Raw genomic sequence first — 22698 nt, 5'->3', positions numbered from 1 at the left:
TCCATGAGTATTCACATTCACTAACTCTTTTGTCTGCATTTATTTTTGCTGACCCACTATTTTCAATAATCTATAGAAATCCTTGGTGGCTGTTTCCAATGTGTGTACCTGAAGAGCTATAGAAAGTCCTGTTCATGCGGTTCCCTCTTATGTGTCCTTTGTCTTATTGGAAATTTGTGATAATCAACATTTTATCATTTCTGTATATAATTTTCTCTCAGTATCAAAAATATATACATTTAAATTATCTTTTAGTATTTATTGTCTCCTAATTTGGACATGTAGTGGAACTAGTTTTTATGATTTACTCAGCTTTAATAGCTTGAATTAACAAAGAAAAGTGGACCCTTCTGGTTCAATGTGAAACCAGTGTAGTGAAGCTTGTACTGTTCTTTTTACATCTTTCTCTTTAACTTGTATGTCTATATAGATAGTGTGTGGTGAAAGCATAGACTTCATTTGCAAGTGAAAGAAACAAAACTGAACCCTAGGCTGCACTTACTTCCCTCTTTCCCTCCTTCTAGTACTTTTGATTTAGTTTCAGTTGAAGCAGTTATTAATCACCTACTGTACTAGACCCTGGGCATGTGTTCTTAGCTTAAGAGGTCTCACCACTGGGCAAAACAGACAAATAGATAAATAATGACAGCAATGTGACAAGTGCTGTACTGGAGGGATGCACAGGTTACTGGAGACATTGAGGCAGCAATATTTAATTGTGGATGGGAATGGAGAGGATGAGGAAGGCTTCACAGACATGGTACTTTTTTATGCTGAAAGGTCAGTAGGCATTTATTAGGTAAGGGGGAGCAAGTCATTCTAGACAGGAGAAATAGTGTATATCAAGGCACAATGATGAGAAGTCATGGTGTGGTTGAGAACATCCCTGTGTTTTGTTTGGTGCGTAAGGCTTCCAGGCTGATATATAGAGGAGTTGGGAAGCGAGGTTGGAAAGATGGTCAGCATCACAGGAGGAGGAAACGTCTTAATATGCCTACTTACTATGGACTATATTCTGAAGGTAATGGAAATCTATTGAAGGATTTAAAATAGAAAAGTGACATGATATTTATGATTTAAAAATAACATTTACTTGACAGAATAAACTTCTCTTCATTCAGCAAAGATTTTTTGAAAACCTATTACATACCAGATGTTGTTCTATGCCTCAGAAAAGAAACAGTATCATAAAAGTTCCCTACTTTTAGGCAGACATTAGTGATAGAAGACAGTAAACAAAACAAAAAATTAATTTTGTGATTTATTAAAAGTTAAGTGCTATAGAAGAAAGAAAATAAGGAATGTAGATAGAGAGTCTTGGACATGGGTGTAAAGAGTTACATTTTAAATAGGGTGCTTTGTTATACTTGAATACAAAGAAAAATTATTTTGTATTTTTTATGAATTTGTTTTAGTTTTAAGACAGATTATATATCACATCTGTCTCTATGTTAACTATTGCTGTTTTATAAATTTGTTTACAGAAATAATACTGAGAAAACTTCCTCTATTGGCTGTGAAATGGAATTAAAACTCAACTCCATGTCCATTTAGTGTATTTACTCCTCCCAGTGCAGTGAACAAATATGACAAATTGGAATTTGGAGATGAGAAATCTAAAAGTAAACTCAAAACCATATTTGAGGGTGTGAGTGGTTATTTAAGTTAGACCAGTTAGTTCTATCTCCATTAATGACAGAACACGATAAAATGGAGTTAGCTTCAGCAGGAGCATTAAAGATTGGGATACAAACATTGAGTTTGCCACAGTGGTCATTTGTCCCTCAGTGACCAATATGCCCATCAGGATGTGCTGGGTCATTGGGTTATACCACACATGGAGCAAGTACCAATTCAAGATGCCCTCTGAGAAATGAGTGGAAAAGGTTAGTTGTTAATTTCAGAAGGTAAGAATTTTATCAACCACTCTTCCATTGAGTAGGATGGGTTTGAAGACCCTGGTCCTGTTTATTAATAAAATTGTTTTTGAGTACTCTCAAGTTCACCAGAAATAGTCTCTTCTTTGTTATTGGGGAGATAGGCAAAGGAATTCAGGAAATTCTTTTTTTTTCCAAGATTTTATTTATTTTTTAGAAAGAGAGGAAGGGAGGGAGAAAGAGAGGGAGAGAAACATGTTCAAGAGAAACATCGATTGCTTGATCAGTTACTTCTTGCATGTCCCAAAATGGGGACCTGGCTTGCAGCCCAGGCATGTGCCCTGATCAGGAATTAAACCAGTGACCTTTTTGTTCACAGGGCTGCACTCAATCCACTAAGCCACACCAGCCAGGGCAGAAAATTCTTTTTTTTTTTTAATTTTTATTGTTAATTAGCCCATGGTACTATAAAGAAACTCTTCATGAAGGCCTGAAATGAGCATGTTTAGGACAAAAAAAATCTGTCCTTGTGGAACTTGAGATTCTAACCTGGCCTAGGTTGTCAGAAATATGTCATTTTCTACAAGAAAGCAGTAACCTTGGATGGAAGTGGAGCACAGAGCTAGAGGGTCCTACATCTCTCTGCCCAAGGCAGAATTGGTCCTAGATCAGCAGGGGCCTCCTGCTGATAAACAAGAAGCTCCCCTATATTTCCTCCCTCTAAAGTATGGCATTGGAAGGAATACATGTCAATAGCTTTTCACACACTGCTTTCATCCCTGGCCTTGAATTTGATTAGTTGCAGAAACCAAAGGCCATTATTTTAAGTATCTGAAGCTCTCCCTGTAAGAGATGAAGAGAGAGCTGTGTCTACCAACATCCCTAATGTCTCCAGAGCCATCTATGTGGTGAGGGAGCTTTGAGACTTGTCCAGATATTGCATCATGTTCAAGGATGTGAGTGATGAGACCATTCACTTGTTCTGTACGTCAGTAGGGATGAATAGGACTAAAATTTATTTGAGGGGACAAAGAAGGGTTTCTAAAGAACCAATGGGGAAATGAGACCAAAAAAAGTAGCAATTCTTCCCTGTTTGGGACAAGGAATATTCTACTTGCAGTAGAGCATCCTGATATCCATTTAAAGTATAAAGAAAATTACAGTGTGAGTTGGCTAAAGGAGACAGGAAACACAAGAGTTTATGTTGCTAGCTCCTTATGATTCTTTGAAGCTTGATTCCTGTGGAGGTCTCAGAAGATGTTTTCTAAAAGGGCCATTTCATAAAGGGTGTGTGACAGTTGCAGTATATCAAGCAGACAGCCATGGTAAGCTAAATGCAAGAAAGTGAGGCAGTTTTTCCCCAAGTAGGAAAAAATAACTACCAAAAAATAACTACCTGTGATCAACTTGAGGACAAAAGTGGGTCAGCAATGGCATGAAATGGTAAACACTTGCCTTACTCCCTGACTCCCAAGCTTGTTTGTAGATATTAAAATATATGACAGGTGGAGAACTCAGTGTACATACCCAGTTTGCAGGGTGCTCAAAGCTAGGAGAGGAGGAGCTGGCTGTTCCCTGAATAAACAGTCCAACACTTTAGCCAGATAGTGGGGTTTCTCTCCAAAATAATGGGGGCACACTGAAAGAGATCATTATGATTTAGGAATTAAGCCAGATGACTGGGAAGGAACAGGTGGAAAAGTGTAAATATGTATGACACTGAAGACTAGAGAGAGAATGATTTCGTATATGAAGACCACAGGTAATTAAAAAAACTATTCTGGCTAATAAACTAATTCTTTGTTTTAATTATCTTATGAAACTTGCTAGTAAGATATTTGAGTTTTCTTCCTTTTTTACCTAGTGAGGATATTTGCTCAGTTAGAGAACATTTTCTTCACTCAAAGGATATCAGTAGTTAATTGTGGCTCCTATAAGAATTTCCCAACAAGGTTTTACTTCTGTTCATTGATTTACTTATCAAATATTTAATGAATGTTATGTCAAAAGCAGTCTAGTATGATGAAGCCTAAGGTGACTACATTGGAACTAACAATATGGGGGTCATTGGTGACCCAGACAGGCAGTTTTGATGTAGTGATAAGGCCCAAAGCCTGGTTAGAATTTGTTTAGGCAAGAATCACAAATTAGAGACCTTAAATTGTGGAAACAGAGAAATGGAGAATGGGGCCAAGAGCATTTTTACTTTAAAAATGGGGAAAATTGTAGCATGTTTGAAGCTTATTTGAAAGACCTCAATGAGGTGGCATTGATAGTCAATATACATCAAAATGTCCAGAATTCAGACATTTACAGAATCACTTGTCATTTGGATAGTCATTAGAATAATCAAGAGCAGGCAACTGACTTACCAAAGAGCTAAAGTAGGATTTCATTCTTTAAACTTTCTTTTTTTAAAAAAAATCTTTATTATAGTCCCCTTAAGCCCCCTTTCTTCCAGCAATCACCACACTGTTGTCCAGGAATTACTCTGCCCTACCCTGTGGTACTTAAGCCTGACTGCTGATTATAGATTGATTAGGTTAATGACTGATCAGTTTTAACATCTAAGGTGGAAAATACAAAGAAGCAACCAAAATGGGAAGACAAAGAAACAGACTCCAAATGAAAGAACAAGAGATTTTTCCAGAACTAGATGAGATGGAAGTTAGCAATTTATCAGATAGGGGGTTTAGAGTAATGATTATAAGGATACTTAATAGCATGGGAAAAAAGACATAGAAACCATAAAAAATGATCAGTCAGAAATAAAGAATACAATATCTGAGATAAATAATACACTGGAAGGAATAAGCAGTAGGTTAGATGAAGCAGAGGATTGAATCAGTGATTTGGAAGACACGGTAGAAAAAAACACCTAGGCAGAGCAGCAAAAAGAAAAAAGAATTTAAAAAAAATGAGGAGAGCTTTAAGAAACATTTAGGACATGAAGCATAATAACATCTGCATCATGGGAATACCAGAAGGAGAAGAGAGTAAGCAAGGAATTGAGAATCTATTTGAAGAAATAATCACCTAAAAATTCCCTAATCTGGTGAAGGAAAAAGTTACATAAGTCCAGGAAGCTCAGAGAGTCCCAGACAAGTTGGACCCAAAGAGGCCTACACTGAGACACATCATAATTAAATGACAAGGCTTAAAGATAAGGAAATTTAAAAGTTTCACAGAATCATGAATAGTGAGAACTGTGAGAATGTAAGAAATTCAGTGACTCTGAAATTTTTTAGCTGGGGAATGCCTTTTACCAATGAAATCTCAGAGAAAAGCCAAACCTGTATGCAGATATTAACAGAACTGTCAGCATTCCTTTACTGATCCCACCCACACAGCAATCTCCTACCAAAGTCTCTGAAGCCTCATGGGGGATACCTAGTATGTTCAGAGGAAAGATTCAAAACTGGTGTAATCCAGGGATCTCACTTATCTGCAAAGGATCTAGAGGTTTAAATTCTTGCCTGAGGATAAACACAAATTTAGTTTAAGAGCTGGAAGTGGAACCAGTTTCCTGAGTTTCAGGACAATGGAGTGTCTACTTCTCTCCTTGGCACCTGGGGTAATGCTCTTTGTCCAGAGAAGTGCAGGATTCTTGAATGAATGAATAAATGAATGGTTTAGGGAGAAAGAATACAGAGGCCCAGATATTGACATACTTGAGGTAAATGCTGTATTTTCACTTCTTTCTGGAGAAAATGGCAGAATAGGTAAATGCCATGCTTGCCTCCTCCCATTACTACATCAAAATTACAACTAAAGTACAGAACAACCATCACTGAGGATCACTTGATGACTAGATGAAAAGCATTCCTATATCTAAGGATATGAAGAGGAAGCCATGTCAAGAATGGTTGAAGGGGTGGAGGCACAGAAGGGGCAGGTCCCGCACTCATAGTGTGACAGTTAAGAACAAGAGGGATATCTCAGCTGTTGAGGTACCCCCTGAGGAGTGAGAGTGTCTCAGTCCCACACCAGGCTCCGCAGCCCATGGCTCTAGTGAAGGGAAGAAGTCCCCATAATATCTGGCAGTGAAAACCAGTGGGGATTGTGGCTAAGTGAGACAGAGGGCTTCTGGAGTTCCAGATATTCCTCTTAAAAGGCCCATGCACATGGTCACTCACTCACAGGCTCACTCACTTAGAGCTCCAGTGAAGAAAAAGCAGCTTGAAAAGTACAAGGGACATATGGGAAGGAGCTGGATTGAGTAGCTTCAGGGTGAGGAGTTAATGGGGAAGGGTCAGGGCAGCTCACTCTGGGGATGAAAGTGATAGTAGAAACCATTGTTCCCTTGCTAAGCCATGCCCTTACCCAGTGGCAGGGCAGGCGGGCACTAGGGTGGCTAATGCCATTCACTCACTCTGGTGATTCCCTGAGATTCCACCCCACCAAACCTACTTGACTGTCCTAACCCTCTTCCAGTGGCTTTTCCACACCAGTGGCATTCTTCAACTCATGCTAAAGACTTTTCTAAAATCTTTTAAAGGTTTTCAAACCCAGAACAGGCAGTGACTGGCCTTGATGTGCCTCATGTTTCCTGCTAAGCAGTCCCAAGCTTGGCACTCGTGACAGGCAACCTCAGTTTGCAGCCTAGCTTCTCCCAGGTGACTGCAAGCTCAGCACAAGTGGCAAACAATCGCAGATCATTTGGTAGCTCCTACCATGTGCCTCTGGACTGGGTGTAGTAAACAACTTACTTCTGCCTGCACTAGAGTCCCTCCCATAAGTCTCCAGAACAAACATACCCAGTGGCCAGTTTCAGACCATAGCTGGCAACACCCAACAGCCTCACAAATGACAGACACCAAAGGAATAATCGACAGGCATTCGAGCCCCACTAAAGCAAATAGGACTCAGTGGGGTCAGCTGCCACACAACCATTCTGCTGCTGTAGTCACAGCCAGTCAGCCTGAGGGTTAGTCCAACCCACTGATGTGCCCACAGCAATCAAGGCTCAACTACAACAGAAGTGCACAGAAAACACACACAAGGGACACCTGTGGAGCACCCCGCTGAGGTGACCAAAGAGATTGCACCACTGGAGCCCACATGACACCTATAACATAAGGCTGTTCTGCCAAGACTGAGACATATAGCAGATCTACCTAATACACAAAAACAAATACAGGAAGTTATCCAAAAATAGGAGACAAAGAAGCATGTCCCAAATGAAAGAACAGGACAAAACTCCAGAAAAAGAACTACATGAGATGGAGACAAGCAATCTGCCAGATGCAGAGTTCAAAACACTAAATATAAGGATTCTCATTGAACAGAGGGAATAGATGAACTTAGTGAGAACATCAAAAAGAGATAGGAAACATAAAAAAGGAGATAGAAAACAAAAAACAACCAGTTGAAAATGAAGAATAAAATAACTGTAATAAAGGTAATCAACAGTAGATTATTAGATGAAGCAGCATATTGAATTAGTAATCTGGAAGACAAAGTTGAGGAAAATGTCTAATTGGAACAGCAACAAGAAAAAATAATTTAAAAAATGAGGATGGTTTAAGGGACTAATGGGATAACATCAAACATAACAACATTCACATCATAGGGGACCCAGAAGAAGGAGAGAGAGAGCAAGGGATGGAACACTTGTTTTAAGAAATAATGACTGAAAACTTCCCTAACCTGGTAAAAAAAATAGACTTACAAGTCCAGGAAGCACAGAAAGTCCTAAACAAAATGAACCCTAAAAGATCCATACCATGACACATCATAATTAAAATGCCAAAGGTTAAATACAGAGAGAATCTTAAAAGTGGCAAGAGAAAAGCAAGTAGTTGCATACAAGGGAGCTCCCATAAGACTGTGAGCTGATTTCTCACCAGAAATCTTTCAGTCAAGATGGGATAGGCACAAAATATTCAAAGTTTGAAAAGCAAGGGCCTACAATCAAGACTACAGTAACCAGCAAGTTTATCACTTATATAAAGAGTTTTGTAGACAAGAAAAAGCTAAAGGAGTACGTTGCCACTGAACCAGTATTACAAGAAAGGTTGAAGAGACTTCTTTAAAAGGATAAAAAATATGAGTAAGAAAATATAGGAAAGAAAAATTCTCATTGACAAAGGCAAGCAAATAACAAAAGCAGTGGATCAACTAACTATAAAGCTAATGTTAAAAGTTAAGAGACAAAAATAGTGAGAGTATGTGTAATTACAACAAGAAATTAAGCAATATACACACACACAAAAGGAATACAAAATAATGACAAAAACCTTAATGTGGATGGTGGACAAAAATTATAATGATACTAGAATATGTTTGAACTTGAGCAACCATCGATTTAAAATAGACTTCTGTAAACATAGATTGGTATGTAGGAAGTACATGGTAACCATAAACCAAAAATCTACAAGGAATTAAAAGAAAGGAATTTTAAGACAACAGTATAGGAAGACATCAACATACAAGAGAAGAGAGCAAAACAATAAGAAAAGAATGGTGGAGAAATACAAAAAATTAGAAGACATTTAATAAAATGTCAATCAACTACATACATATCAATAATTACTTTAAATGTAAATGGACTAAATGCTCTGTTCAAAAGACATAGGGTGGCTAGAAGGATAAAAAACAAGACCCATACAAATGCTGTCTACAAGAGACCTACTTCAGATTGAAAGACACACACAGACTGAATGTAAAGGGATTGCCCCTTACCGCCTTATTTCACTTAGTATAATGCTTTCCAGTTCCATCCATGCTGTTGCAAAGGGTGTGAGCTCCAGAGACATTGAAATTAAGAACAATATGACAGTAACCAGAGGGGAGGGGGGAGGGGGGAATGGGGGGAAACGGGGGAAGGATTTTTAGGAACAACTATAAAGGACACATGGACAAAACCGAGGTGGGGATGGTTGGGGTGGGGGTGGGGGTTAAATGCAGACAACTATACTTGAACAACAACAAAATAATAAGAAATAATAATAATAAACATTAATGAACTACAATTTAGTCTCTAGATTTGCAATCACTTTTGCAAAACAACACTACAAACAACAATAATAATCTTACAAATGCTAAAAAAAGTGATTGAAAAAGATATTTTCATGCAAATGGAGATGAAAAAAAGGCTGTGGTAGCAATACCACAAAATAGATTTTAAACAAGGGCTGTAGCAAGAGACAAAGAAGGGCATTTCATAATGATAAAGGGATTAATCAACAAGGACATAAATCTCATAAACATCTATGTACCTAACATAACAGCTTCTAAATATACAAAGAAATATTGACAGCTGTAAAGGAAGAGCTCCACAGTAATGCAGTCATAGCAGAGGATTTTAACACTCCAGTAATGGATGTATTACCCAGACATAAAATCAAAGAAACAGTGGCTTTAAATGACACATTAGAGCAGATGGACTTAAGTGACATTTTTAGTACATCTCACCCCGAAGCAACAGACTATACATTTTCTCAAGTACACAAGGAATATTTTCCACGATGGGCCCATGTTTGGCCATAAAACAAGTGCCAGTAAATTCAACAATATTAAAACCATACCATGCATCATCTTTGCTCACAATGGTATGAAATAGTCAATTACAAGAAGAAAATTGAAAAACACATACACATATGGAGGCCAAATAACAACACTACTAAACAAGGTATGGGTTAACAATGAGATCAAGGAAGGAATCAAGTTATATGGGACAAATGAAAATAAAAATACAATGACCCAAAAATTTAATGGACAGAGCTGGAGTAGTCCTATTAAGGAATTGATAGCAATACAGGCCTATCTCACACAAACAATCTAATCTTATACCTAAAGGAACTAGAAAAATAACAAGCCCAAAGTGAGTAGAAGGACAGAAATAATAAAGATTAGAGTGGAAATAAATGTAATAGAGCCTGAAAATCAATAGAAACGATTAGTGTAACCAAGAGATGGTTCTTTGAAAAGATAACACAAAATTGATACATGTTTAGCTAGACTAATCAAACAAAAAGAGAGAATACCCAAATACATAAAATCAGAAATGAAAGAACTGACAACACAGAAATACAAAGAAATATAAGTAAATACTATGAACAACTCTATGCCAAAAATTGGACAACCTGGAAGAAAAGAATAAATTCCTAGAATCATACAATCCTCAGAGGCAGGGTGAGGAAGAAATGGAAAATATGAACAGAGTGTTAAGTGCTAAGGAAATCAAATCTGTTTAAAAAAAACTCCCACCAAACAAATGCACTGGACCATATGGCTACATAGGTGTACTTTACCAAATATTCAAAGAAATTAATACCTATACTTCTTAACCTAGCTCCAAAATCTGAAGAGGAGTAAAGGCTCCCAAACTCATTTTATGAGGACAGCAGACAGCATTACCCTGATACCAAAACCAGAGACACTACAAAAATGTGTGTGTGTATGTGTATATATCCCTGATGAATATAAATGCAAAAATTCTCAACAAAATCTTGGTATACCAAATTCATCAGTACATGAACTACAAGAAAATTCAGCAATACATGAAAAAGATCATATACAACAATTCATTTATGTTCTTGATGCAAAGCTGGTTCACTGTCTGCATATCAGTTAACATGATGTACCACATAAACAAAATGAAGGATAAAAATCATGTGATCATATCAATAGATGTAGGAAAAACATTTGACAAAATTCAACATCCATTTATGATAAAACTGTCAACAAAGTAGGGATAGGAATGTATGTCAACATAATAATGGCCATATATGACAAACTCACAGCTACCATTTTTGGGGTAGCTAATAGCATTTTTTTTTGAAAAGATCAGGAATGGGATAATTTCACCATTCCTGTTCAACATAGTATTGAGCTTTTGCACAGCAAAATAATCTGGCAACAAATTGAAAAGGGAACCCACCGAATGGGAGAACATATTTGCCAACAATACATCTAACAAGGGGTTAATTTCCAAAATATTAAAAGAATTTATACAACTCAATACCAGAAAGACAAATGATCCAATTATAAAATGGGCAAAGGATCAAAATAGACACTTCTCTAAAGAGGACATACAGATGGTCAATAGACGTATGACAAATGCTCTTTGTCACTAATTATCAGAGAGATGTAAATTAAAACCACAATGAGATATCACCTCATACCTGTCTCCATGTCCTCGCCAACAACATGTTGGCGGTGTAGAGAAAAGGGAATCCTTGTGTACTGTTGGTGGTAATGTAGACTGGTGAGGCCACTGTGGAAAAGAGTATAGCGTTTCCTCAAAAAACTAAAAATGGAACTGCCTTATGACCCAGTGATCCTAATTCTGGGAATATATCCTAAGAATCCTAAAACACCAATTCGAAAAAATATATGCACCCCTATGTTCATTGCAGCATAATTTACAATAGACAATATCTGGAAACAACCCAAATGCCCATCAGTAGATGAGCAGATTAAAAAGCTGTGGTACATTTACATGGTGAAATACTACTTGGTCATAAAAAAAGATATCTTACCTTTTGGACAGCAGTGGATGACCTAGAGATTATTATGCTAAGTGAAATAAGACAGAGAAAGTCAAATACCATAAAATCTCACACATAAGTGGAATATAATGAACAAAATGAACTGAAGAACAAGATAGAAGCAGAGGCATGGATACATGGAAGACTGACAGCTGTCAGACTGAGGGAGTTTGGGAGCTGGATGAAAAGTGAAGGGATTAAGCAAATATATATATATATATATATATATATATATATATATATCTAGTATATATATCTAATAGATATGGATACATATTTGCTTATATATTGGATATATATAAGCTATATATATAATTGATATACACACAGACAACAGTCTGGTGGTAGCTAGAGGGAAAGGGGGTGGGAGGTAGGTGGAGATGGGCAAAGGTGGGGGAAACAGACTTTGAGTGATGGATGCACAATGCAGTGTGCAGATGATGATTTATTTAGTTGTACCCTTGAAACTTGTATGTTCTTGCAAACCAAAGTCACCCCAATAAATTCAATAAAAAACCATAGTATTGGAAGTCCTAGCCACAACAATAAACAAGAAGAAGAAATAAAAGATATTTATTGATAACATGGAAAGGAAGAAGTAAAACTGTTATTATTTGCAGATGACATGGGACTATATATTGAGAACCCAAAAGATTCTACCAAACAACTACTAGAACTAATAAATTAATTTAGTAAAGTAGCAAGATACAAAGTAAACATTCGGAATTCAGTTGCACTTTTATACACCAATAATGAACTATCAGAAAGAGAAATTTTAAAAAATTGTATTTTCATGAAAAACAAGAAGATACCTAGGAATAAATGTAACCAAAGAGGTTAAAGACCTATACTCAGAAAACTACAAGACATTGGAGGAAAAAATTGAAGACACAAATGAATGGAAGGATACACCATGTTCATGGATAGGCAAAATTAATATAGTTCAAATTTCCACACTACCCAAAGCAATCTGTAGATTCAACGCACTTTCTATCAAAATACCAATGGCATTTTCCACAGAGTTAAAACAAATAATACAAAAATTTATATGGAACCACAAAAGACCCTGAATAACCACAGCAATCTTGAGAAAAGACAAAGTTGGAGATATCATACAACCTTAAATTAAACTACAAAGCTACAGTAATCAAAACAGCATGGTATTGCCATAAAAAGAGACACATTGATCAATGGAACAGAATAGAAAGCCCAGAAATAATTCCATGCCTATATGGTATTAATCTGTGACTTAGAGGTAAGAATATTCAATGGGGTAAAAACAGTCTCTGCAGTAAACGTTGGTAAAATTGGACAGACACATGCAAAAGTGTGAAACTGGATCACTTTCTTATACCATATACAAGAATAAATTAAAAAATGGATTGAATTTTGAAGACCCCTTCAACTTAAATTGAAGACCCCAAACCATAAAATTCCTAGAAGAAAACATAGACAGTGAACTCTCTAACATTATTCTTAGTAATACTTTTTTCTGACATGTTTCCTTAGTCAAGAGAAACAAAAGAACAAATAAATAAATGGGACTATACTAAAAAGTTTTTGCATAACAAAGAAAACCATCAAGAAAAACAAAAAGACAGTCTATGGAGTGGGAGAATATACTTGCTAATGATACACTAGATAAGGGTTTAATATTCAAAATGTATTACAAACTCATACATCTTAATATCAAAAAATGGGTAGAGGACCTGAATAGACATGTCTCCAAAGAAGACGTACAGATGGCCAATACACATATGATAACTTGTTGAACATCACTAATCATCAGGGAAATGCAAATTTAAACCACAAAGAGATATCAGCTCACACCTGTCAGAATGGCTATCATCAATAAATCAATGAAAAACAGTTGTTGTCAAGAACATGGAAAAGGGAACCTCATGTACTCTTGGTGGGATTGTATGTTGGGGAAGCCAATATGTAAAACAGAGTGGAGGTTCCTCAAAAAAAAAATTTAAGAAGGGGCTACAATATGACCCAGAAATTCTTCTTCTGAGTATTTATCCGAAGAAATCCAAAACACTAAATCGAATAGATATACACACCTTATTTTCCTTGTAGCATTATTTACTTACATAGCCAAGATGTGGAAGCAACCTAAGTGTCCACAATTGACAAATTGATAAAAAGATGTCATATATATATACAGTGGAGTATAAATATGACTCAGCCATAAAAAAGAATGAAATCTTGCCATCTGCCAACAAGAATGGACCTAGAGGGTATTATGCTAAGTGACAAAGTCAAACATAGAATGAGAAATACTAGTATATATTTTTTACTTATATGTGGAATCTAAAAAAATAAATGAACAAAAGAAAGAATCACATAGATACATAAAACAAATTGATGGTTGTCAGGTGGGAGAGAGGATTGTAGAGCTGGGTGAAAAAGGGGAAGTGATTAAGATGTACAAATTGCCAGATATAAAAACAGTTACATGGATATAAATTACAGCCTAGGGAATATAGTCCATAATATTGGGATAAATTTGTATGGTTTCATATAAGTACTAGACTTATTGAGGTGTTCATTTTGGAAGTTATATATGAGGGGCACACCAAAAATGGAGTTTATTTATAAAAAATTGTATATTTATTCTTACATATTTAAATTTCAGTCACCTTCAAAATACTACCCATTTGATGCAATACAACAATGGAGACATTTTTTCCACTGCTCAAAACAGATTTTGAACTCATTGATTTTGATGCATTTTAGAGCTTCTACCATTCTTTCTTTCACCACTTCCACATTGGAATAACATTTCCCTTTGAGGACATTTTTCATCTGGGGAAACAAAAATGCCACTCAAGGTGAATTTGGGTGAACAGGGAGGATGGGGCACAGGGGTCATGCCATTTTTGGTCAAAAACTGATGAACACTTAGTGTGGTGTTGGCAGGTGCGCTCACAAATCACCCATCATGAAATGGGCAAACTCGTTGAAAGAGTCTTCAAAAAAAGCACTGAATCCAAATGCAGCTTCTCACAACAACGCTAGCTGATACACTGATATAGATGAGTTTCTACAACACTTACCTAGTGGGGGAAGCCTGTACTACAAGGGACCTGCCCTCCAGAAGATAATTCCCTTTTTTGGGGAGTCCCCCTCATAAATGTCTAATTAGTATTTTGTACACCTAAAACTGATGATATAATATTGTATGTCAACTGTAGTTGAAAAATAAAAAAAATTAATAAAGGAAAAATGTTATTAATAAGAAGCCATAGAAATGTCCAGGCATTTGATAACTGTATGAATTAGGGTTCTCTGGAGAACAAAGCCAGTAGGATCTATCTGTCTTTCTGTACACATGCACACACACACACACACCTATACAACTTTTTTTTTTTTTTTGATCCTCTTTTGGGGACATGCTTACAGAGAAGTGGGGAGGGGGTGGAGAGAGAGAAAGAAATGTTGATTGGAGAGAGAAACATCGATTGGTTGCCTCCTGTACATGTCCTGACAGGTAATTGAACCCACAGCCTTCTGGTGCATGGGACCAATGCTCCAACCAACTGAGCAACCTGGCCAGGGCAAACCTATCTATCTTGATTTACTTGTATACTATGGAATACTACTTGGCCATAAAAAGGAAGATTTTACTTGCGACATCATGGATAGACCTGGAGAACGTTATGCTAAGTGAAATAAGCCAGTCAGAGAAAGATAAATACCACATGACTTCACTCATGTGGAATCTAATGAACAAACTGAACTAACAAGCAAAATAGAGATACTCATAGATACAGAGCTGACAACTCTGGGGCAGGTGGAGGCACAGTCATGGGGTAGAGAGATCAAGCAAAAAGAAAAAGGACGTGGACATGGACAAAAGTGTGTTAATTGCAGGGGAAAGAGGGGTGGGTGGAGGTGGAAAAGGGTATAAGGGGGATAAATGGTAATGGGAAAATACAGTAAAAACATTTTTAAAATTTATTCATTCATTGCTTTTAAACATAGTAAAGAAACAATGCCATTTTCTGACTCAGGTCCTAAAGGACTTGACTGATTATTAAAAAATTTTATTTTGTTGTTCAATTACAGTTGTTCCTATTTTCTCCCATTACTCTCCCCTGCCCTACCCACCCCCACCACCTACATTCAATCCCCCTCCCATTGTCTTTGTCCATGAGTCCTTTATACATGTTCCCTGACTTGATCCTTCCCCTTCTTTTCCCCATTACCCTGCTCCTCCCTCCCCTCTGGTCACTGTCAGTTTGTTCTTTATTTCCATGTCTCTGGTTCTATTTTGCTGTCTTTGACTGACTTTTAAAATGCCTGATGGTATTTTGATGAAAGTTGAGTAGTTTCTTAAGCTCCTGTAAGGGGTAATTTTAACTTTCAAAGTCTAAAATCTGAAAGCATGTTCCTTAAACAACAATAAAATAAGAGTTAAAACAATAAATAAATAAAAGCTGAAAGCAACTTGAACTTTGAAGAACACATTTTTCACTTATAGAGAATTTCAGACACATTAAAATCTTTTCAGAACCCAAATCAGCACCACATTGGGATCAATAAGCCATATCACAAAATGGATTGAGTTAAAAAAAATTTGTTACTGTCTTCGGTGGGAGGCTCTTCTTTGTTAATCTTATATGGGAAAATATAATTTTATCATGTCATATTCAACTTTCTGAAGGACAAGTATTCTTTCATAGCACCACTTAAGATATGACCTTGATTAAATGCTTATGGGTGAACTTAATTCATTACACAGAATATAAACCTTCAAATTAAATTCTCCTTTGTTTCAAATTTATGACCCAGAAAGTCAGCCTCCTGTTTGAGTGAAGGGAGAGCGGAGCATCATTAGTAATGCAGAGTCTTTAAATGTGACTCCCAGCATGTCATGCAGATTGCTCTGTGATGTTAAGTGGAGCACACACAACTTCTGCAGATCTCTCCTCAAATTTCTAAGGAGACCAATGTTGATAAAATGTAAGATATTAAGTCTTTTACACGTTACCCAAAATGTATTTTTTACATTGAAAAATTTTGTAAGGGAATGTGCATATATTATCCTTATGTTGTTCACATGTTGTCAAAAGCTAACATTTGAGAATGACTTTAAGGATTAATTTTTAATTTCTGAAGATTCTCAAAACTTTATCTTCATAATTTGCTGAATCACTTCTTTCTGGATGCTGTAATTTTGGCTTCCTTTGTAGAAACTACTCCAGTATTCCAACATCACTGCAGGCTGATAAATAATATGGGGAGCCCGTTTCCTTTTTTTAAAAAGATATGTATCTAATATAACCTCCATATTATTGTACTACACCCTTTAATAAAAAGAGAGACAGATCCTCTCAATTCTGAGGATGAAGAGAAAGTCTGTTTCTGATTAACTGAAATGCCTGCTCCCATGGACCAATGAGGGCTCACCACCAAGCTTCAGGTTTCCTTGTCTCCGCGGCAGCTCATATGCTTGGAGTTCAGTTTAGTGACCAGTTAGAACTGTCTTCAGTCACAAAGTTTTTCTTCTTTCCCCTGCATTTCTAGATTCATGGTTTTGATATTTTAATCAGTTCTCCATTTTTATTGAACTTTACTTTTATAATAGGTAATCTTGTACCTTGCAGGCAAGTAGGCAATACATATATATCAATGAAACTATTGTCATCTCTATACTAGGAAATGTAAACTTACATTGGTTATAGTAAAATTATTTATCTTAATTTTAGAATCTATTAATTCTTTACTTACAGGTTATTAAAGGCTAAGTTTAATTGCTTTGTTATTTACAATGTGAGGTTACTGAGAGCAGGTTCCAGATTTTAAGTAAGAAATGCTGGAGACAGAATTTCACTTTTCAGGTTTGTGAATGATAGAAGTGTGAACTTAATGAGTCAGTGTTGCTAAATGAATTTGAACAAAAATAGCTATGGTAGACTACTTTGCCAGTTCGCACACACACACACACACACACGCACAAGACTGCTTTTACAGTTGTGATGTAATATTCCATATATGTCTTTATTTTGTGACTGAGATCATATCTGTGAAAACTAGGCTTTCAAAAGAGTGTAGGAAAAATTGAGAACAACTGTTTGTTGGCTCCCCTTCCCAGCTTTTTTTCAATACAATTGACATATAGCATTGTGTAAGTTTAAGGTATATGTGTTGATTTGATACACTGACACATTGCAAAATGATATCCACCATAACATTAGCTAAAATCTGCTTCACAGCACCTAATTACTATTTTTTGTCGTGAGAACGTTTAATATATCTACTGTTTTAACAACTTTCAAGTAGTTTTTATTGCCTTCTAACTAATAAAATGCTGATCCTACCAAGTGGATTCACTTTGGTCTCTGAGACACAGATTTATTCTCCTGGAAGTCAAGATTGAGCATTAATCTTTTAATAGCCTGTCCAAATTTAGGTTTAGAATATTCAAATAGTTAAGCTACTAGTCCTTAAAATTTTTATGCAGTTTTTTTGTATAAAAGTTTTGAATTCATGGAACACCCTACAATATTACATTTTTCTTGTTTTCAGAACTGTTAATATTGCTTTAAAAAAAGTAACAAAATATTAGTACAGTTCCTTACTCTTAATCACCCTTTTCCTTTTCCCTCTCAAACATAGTTTACTCCAATTAGTTAATCTTAGTTTGTACATAAGTAGAATGACGTTTAGGACAAAAAGGGTTTTTTCTTCCCAATTCGGTAGATATATTGGGTTTTATGATCCATTGCAGGGAATTTGTTTTTTGACTTTGGGTAACTTAGTTATTCGGTCTGGACTAATCCCTCATCTGTGATATGGTAGGTTGGACTGCTTTTTCTCTAAAGCCCTCTAAGCATTAGAATCTTATGAATCTATATCAATTCAAAGTCACTGACATTCATCACTGAAATTAAAGAAGACCTCAAATTTGGAGAAAATTCTTTATTACTAAGAGTATATAAAGTGATTATATAATCTATTGTTGATTCTAGATATTTTTTCATAAAATATTACATAGAGAATTATGGCAGAAATGAATGCCATTTTCTTCATTTAAAAAGTCTCAACTTTACGGAAGAGGAGTTATTTAAATATTATAATTTTAAAAATTAAATCTATTCCTCTTGAAGGAAAAACTGGTTCCTGAGTTCATTCTGTATTTCATGCCAATATTATACATCTGAAATCACCATGAATTTGTAGACATAATGTCCTTCAACCTTTGACTTGGCAGAAATACTCAGCAAGTTCTACAAATAATGGATAAAATAAAATAACAAAACATTTTTTATTCTTCTATCTTCTTTCTCTGACTTGTGCTTTACTTCATTGAGGATGTTTCCTGGCTTTAGTGTGTCAAAATATCATTTTGGGGACCCAAAGTTTTTGAAATATCTCATTGACAGTACAGAGCTGTAGCAACCAGGTCCTGTATCCCATAATCATCAATATCCCAGCCTATTTTAAGAGATTATTTTTTAGTTTCTATTTTGCTTTTTAATAAATTAGCAAATACTTTCTAAACATTCCAATAAAATACTATTAACTAAAGACAGGGCTTAATACAAGTGAGTTATATACTTCTCACTAGGCAGTGGTTCTCCATGTTGGTTCCCATCAGAATCATTATAAGGATCTCTACAAACCCCCACTGCTCAGTCCTCACCTCAGTCTACTGAGAGCAGTGGCCTGGGCTGGAGCTCAGATATCAAGTGTTGAAAGATGCCCAGGTGAGTCCAGTATGAAGATGCAGTTAGACCCTCTCATTAGGTTTCTTTGTTTGAAATATCACAATAACCAAGGCATTAGAGGACTATCACCTAATGTACTGGGTTTTTGGATAGCAAAATATGGTAGAGATTGCCTTGTAGGATGAGTCAGGATTGAGTTGGAAGCCTGCCTCTATCAACACCAGTTACGTTAACTTGGAAACATATTTTACTCTGGTCTGAAATTTTATTCCATCTTTAACATTAATCTTCAACACTTAATTTATAGCAATTTTCTGTATCACATCAAGAAGTTGATAGATTCAAAATTTCAACCCAGTAGTTTTGGTTCAAAGGGCCATCTGATGGAGAGACCTTTAGTTTGATATTCAGCTAATGACTTGTGGTTGAGAAGATTTAGATTTTAGGAATTTGAAATTCAATGGGTTGATGTTGATATTTCCATTATCTAAGAAGTAAGAGATTTCTGAGCAAATCAGTAGCATAAGCCTTGTTAATGTGTCCTGAATGTGGTAAGCCTATGTACAAAATAGAAGCCATTTTGAGAACTTTGTTAAATTAACGTTCATCCTCATTACAAAAGAGTCTTATACATTTTTTAAAGCAGGTTTAGAAACTGAGAGGTAACAATGGTAAGAGCTGAGATGAGAGGCAGAGAATTTGGACTGTCATCTGGATTTTGCCACTTATTATCAGTTTAGTTACAAGTAATTACTTAATCTTTGCATCTTAATATCCTCATCTATAAAATGGAAATAAGAATATCTACCCAGAGTTCTTATGAGGCTCAGATTAGATCATTCATTATTCAACAGATATGTTATTGACAAAGTGCCTGATACTTGTGAGGCAGCAGTCTAGATGTGAAGGATATAAAGAAGGAAAATTAGTCCTTGGGAGGAGTTAGCAAATATATTAGTCACTGCTCACATTAAAAAAAAATTCATATTGTAAGCCCTTCAAATAGCGCTTGCTCTTTCATCTTCATGTTTCTATGTCTCACTACCTGGCACATAACATGGAAGGCTCTAAAATATTGCTTATATGAATGAATGAATCGCATAATTTATTTCCTTGAAAATAGTTTCTTACTCTAAATTGGTTCTCTCTCGAACAAGTTGAAATGAGTAAATGTGGATGTGGTTAAATTTCCCTACCGGTTTAAACTACCACATGAACTTGAATATATATAGTATTCTAACATGAGGTCTTTTCAAACCACAGCAGTGGTTAATCTTTTTAGTTGGAGTTTGATTCAATTTAAGTTCCCTATTTTCTAATCAGCATTTCAACTTCAGGAGTACCTGTTTTTGATTTAATGTCCTTTTTACATTTGGTATATTTGAACTCCAGTATTTCTGTTTGAAAGGAAGATAAATCTTTTACTTGACATTATTTTTTTCCATTAAGTTTCTAAAAAAGTCACTTCAGGCTCTGGCTGAGTTGCTCAGTTGGTTAGAACTGATATGCCAAGGTTGCATGTTCAGTCCCTGGTCAGGGCACATACAAGAGTAGACCAATGAATGCATTAAAAAGTGGAACAGCAGCCCTGACTGGTGTGGCTCAGTGGATTGAGCACCGGCCTGCAAACTAAAGGTTTGCCAGTTTGATTCCTGGTCTTGACACATGCCTGGGTTGTGGGCCAGGACCCTGGTACGGGGTGTGTGAGAGACAACCACACATTGATGTTTCTCTCCCTCTCTTTCTCCCTCCCTTCCCTTCTCTCTAAAGACAAATAAATAAAATACTTTTTAAAAAGTGGAACAATAAATTGATGTCTCTCTCTTTCTCTCTCTTTCAGTCTCTCTCTCCCACTTCACCCTCAACTCTCCCTCTCATTTCTTCTCTCTTTAAAATCAATCAATAATTTTTTCTTTTTAAAAAAGGCACTTTATAAATGTGATTTCAAACAGCTTGGATTTTAATCTTTCTACTTTATGGGAAGAGAGAGTTCAATTTCAGCAGCATTCCTACCACATGGCCTGGATAACACTCAACGCAGAGATTTTTTTAACCTGGACAGTACAGCTAGCAACGAACTTGTGCTTGTGCATTTGGTCTGTGTTCACAGGTTATTCTAAATTAGGTCAGGGACTGTGGTTGGTGTCTTTTCTATACTCTCTTAGAGAATGTGAACAAATGGAGAATTGCAATCTCCTTTCATACTGGGTCACAGAAATAAATATTTTTGAGGATTTAAGTTCTGTCTCTTTATAACAGGTTATTCTCTTTGCAGCCCCATGTATCTTTAGTATAGCTGAAGGAGGCCTTTGTGTGCTGAATGCCAGTCTTTTATTCGAGTAACAGAATTTTAAAGACAGAAGAACCTTGACTTGATCTAGACCTGCCACCCATATTCTAGATAGATAAAACTGAGGAGGAATGAAGAGGTTGTGATAGATAGCATCAGTGTGTGTGTGTTGGGGGATGGGAATCCTGTGATGCTTTTCCTGAGTTTGTGTTCTACTGGCTGTCCACTGGGTTGAAACTATGTGAATCCTGCCAGCTTCTGTGGATACCGCTAGGAAAAAATTCACAGATAGTCAATGTAAGATATGCGTACATGTTTATGTGCCTGTGTGTATGTAATTGTGCAAATTGATAGTGATGTGTAAGTTTACAAATGTATTTTAAAGTCTTAAAAAGTACATTCCATTTTCAAATATTCATTTGTACAGAGTTCAGGGAGCCCATGTTCAATGTGGCCTACAAGGATTTGGGTTGGGCACCATCCTATTCTTTAAAAGTCACTCACATGGCCCTTGGAACAGATGCTTCTTAGGTAGCCAAGAGAACATACTATTTTCCCATGTCTTAGGTTATAAAGTTAGTGCTACCTCTGCCTGGTATTAAATCTGGTTTTTCTTATGCAAGAGATGAATGAACACCAGATAGGTTAAATTTTTTGCTCAGAGGTTCATAACATATAGAGACAAGTTGGCAATAAAATGTATGCATCTCCTTTTATAAAGCCTCAGCTCCCAAGTTCTGCTGTAGCCCCAGCTGCTGCTGCACAGGCTCCTCATCCTTGGAGGCATGGGAAAACATCATGGATTTTTTTTTCTTGGAAAGTAAGAGCCTCATAGCTATGACTTTTGCTAGCAGGTCATGGAAAGAAAGCACTGGTGTTACTCATTTTGTGGGTTAGAGATGTGGAGTGAGTAATGTATGGCAAGCCCCAGAGTGCCCCAGGGTCACTGTCCTGTGCATTTTGTAGAAAGATGTTTCTTACCAAGATAGCCCTTCTCTGAGTTCAGTTTCTAGGATCTCCAGATAGGTTGAGTTCCCAAACTGTTATGGAACACAAATGGAGAAGAAAAAAATAACTCGAGTATCAAATTTGCATTGACTACTTCATACTTTTCACTGTACTTTTTCAGAGTGCAAATTCACCTGCACCAGTGGTAAATGCTTGTATCTTGGTTCACTGGTCTGTAACCAACAGAACGACTGTGGGGACAACAGTGATGAAGAAAACTGTCTCCTGGTGACTGAGCATCCACCTCCAGGCATCTTCAACTGTAAGTCCCTTCTACTCACCTTGGCATCACTAAATTTGATTGTTTTTGAAATGGTTAGGAGGTAGGATCATGTAGAAATGGGAAAGAT

At 36.4% G+C, this 22698-nt stretch overlaps 1 protein-coding gene across 7 annotated transcripts in view; it reads left to right on the top strand.

Annotated features, from left to right (window-relative positions):
- Positions 1-22698, top strand: part of LDLRAD4 (low density lipoprotein receptor class A domain containing 4) — a 684091-nt gene that overhangs the window by 308092 nt on the left and 353301 nt on the right. For all 7 annotated transcript variants that reach the window (XM_053912663.1, XM_053912662.1, XM_045187834.2 and 4 more), the window contains one exon: positions 22470-22610. In XM_053912663.1, the coding sequence (XP_053768638.1) occupies positions 22470-22610 (141 nt within the window). The remainder of the gene's footprint in view (positions 1-22469; positions 22611-22698) is intronic.

This window comes from Desmodus rotundus, chromosome 10 (genome assembly GCF_022682495.2).
Source record: "Desmodus rotundus isolate HL8 chromosome 10, HLdesRot8A.1, whole genome shotgun sequence".
NCBI classification, from domain to species: domain Eukaryota; kingdom Metazoa; phylum Chordata; class Mammalia; order Chiroptera; family Phyllostomidae; genus Desmodus; species Desmodus rotundus.
This window is presented reverse-complemented; position numbering and strand designations above follow the sequence as displayed.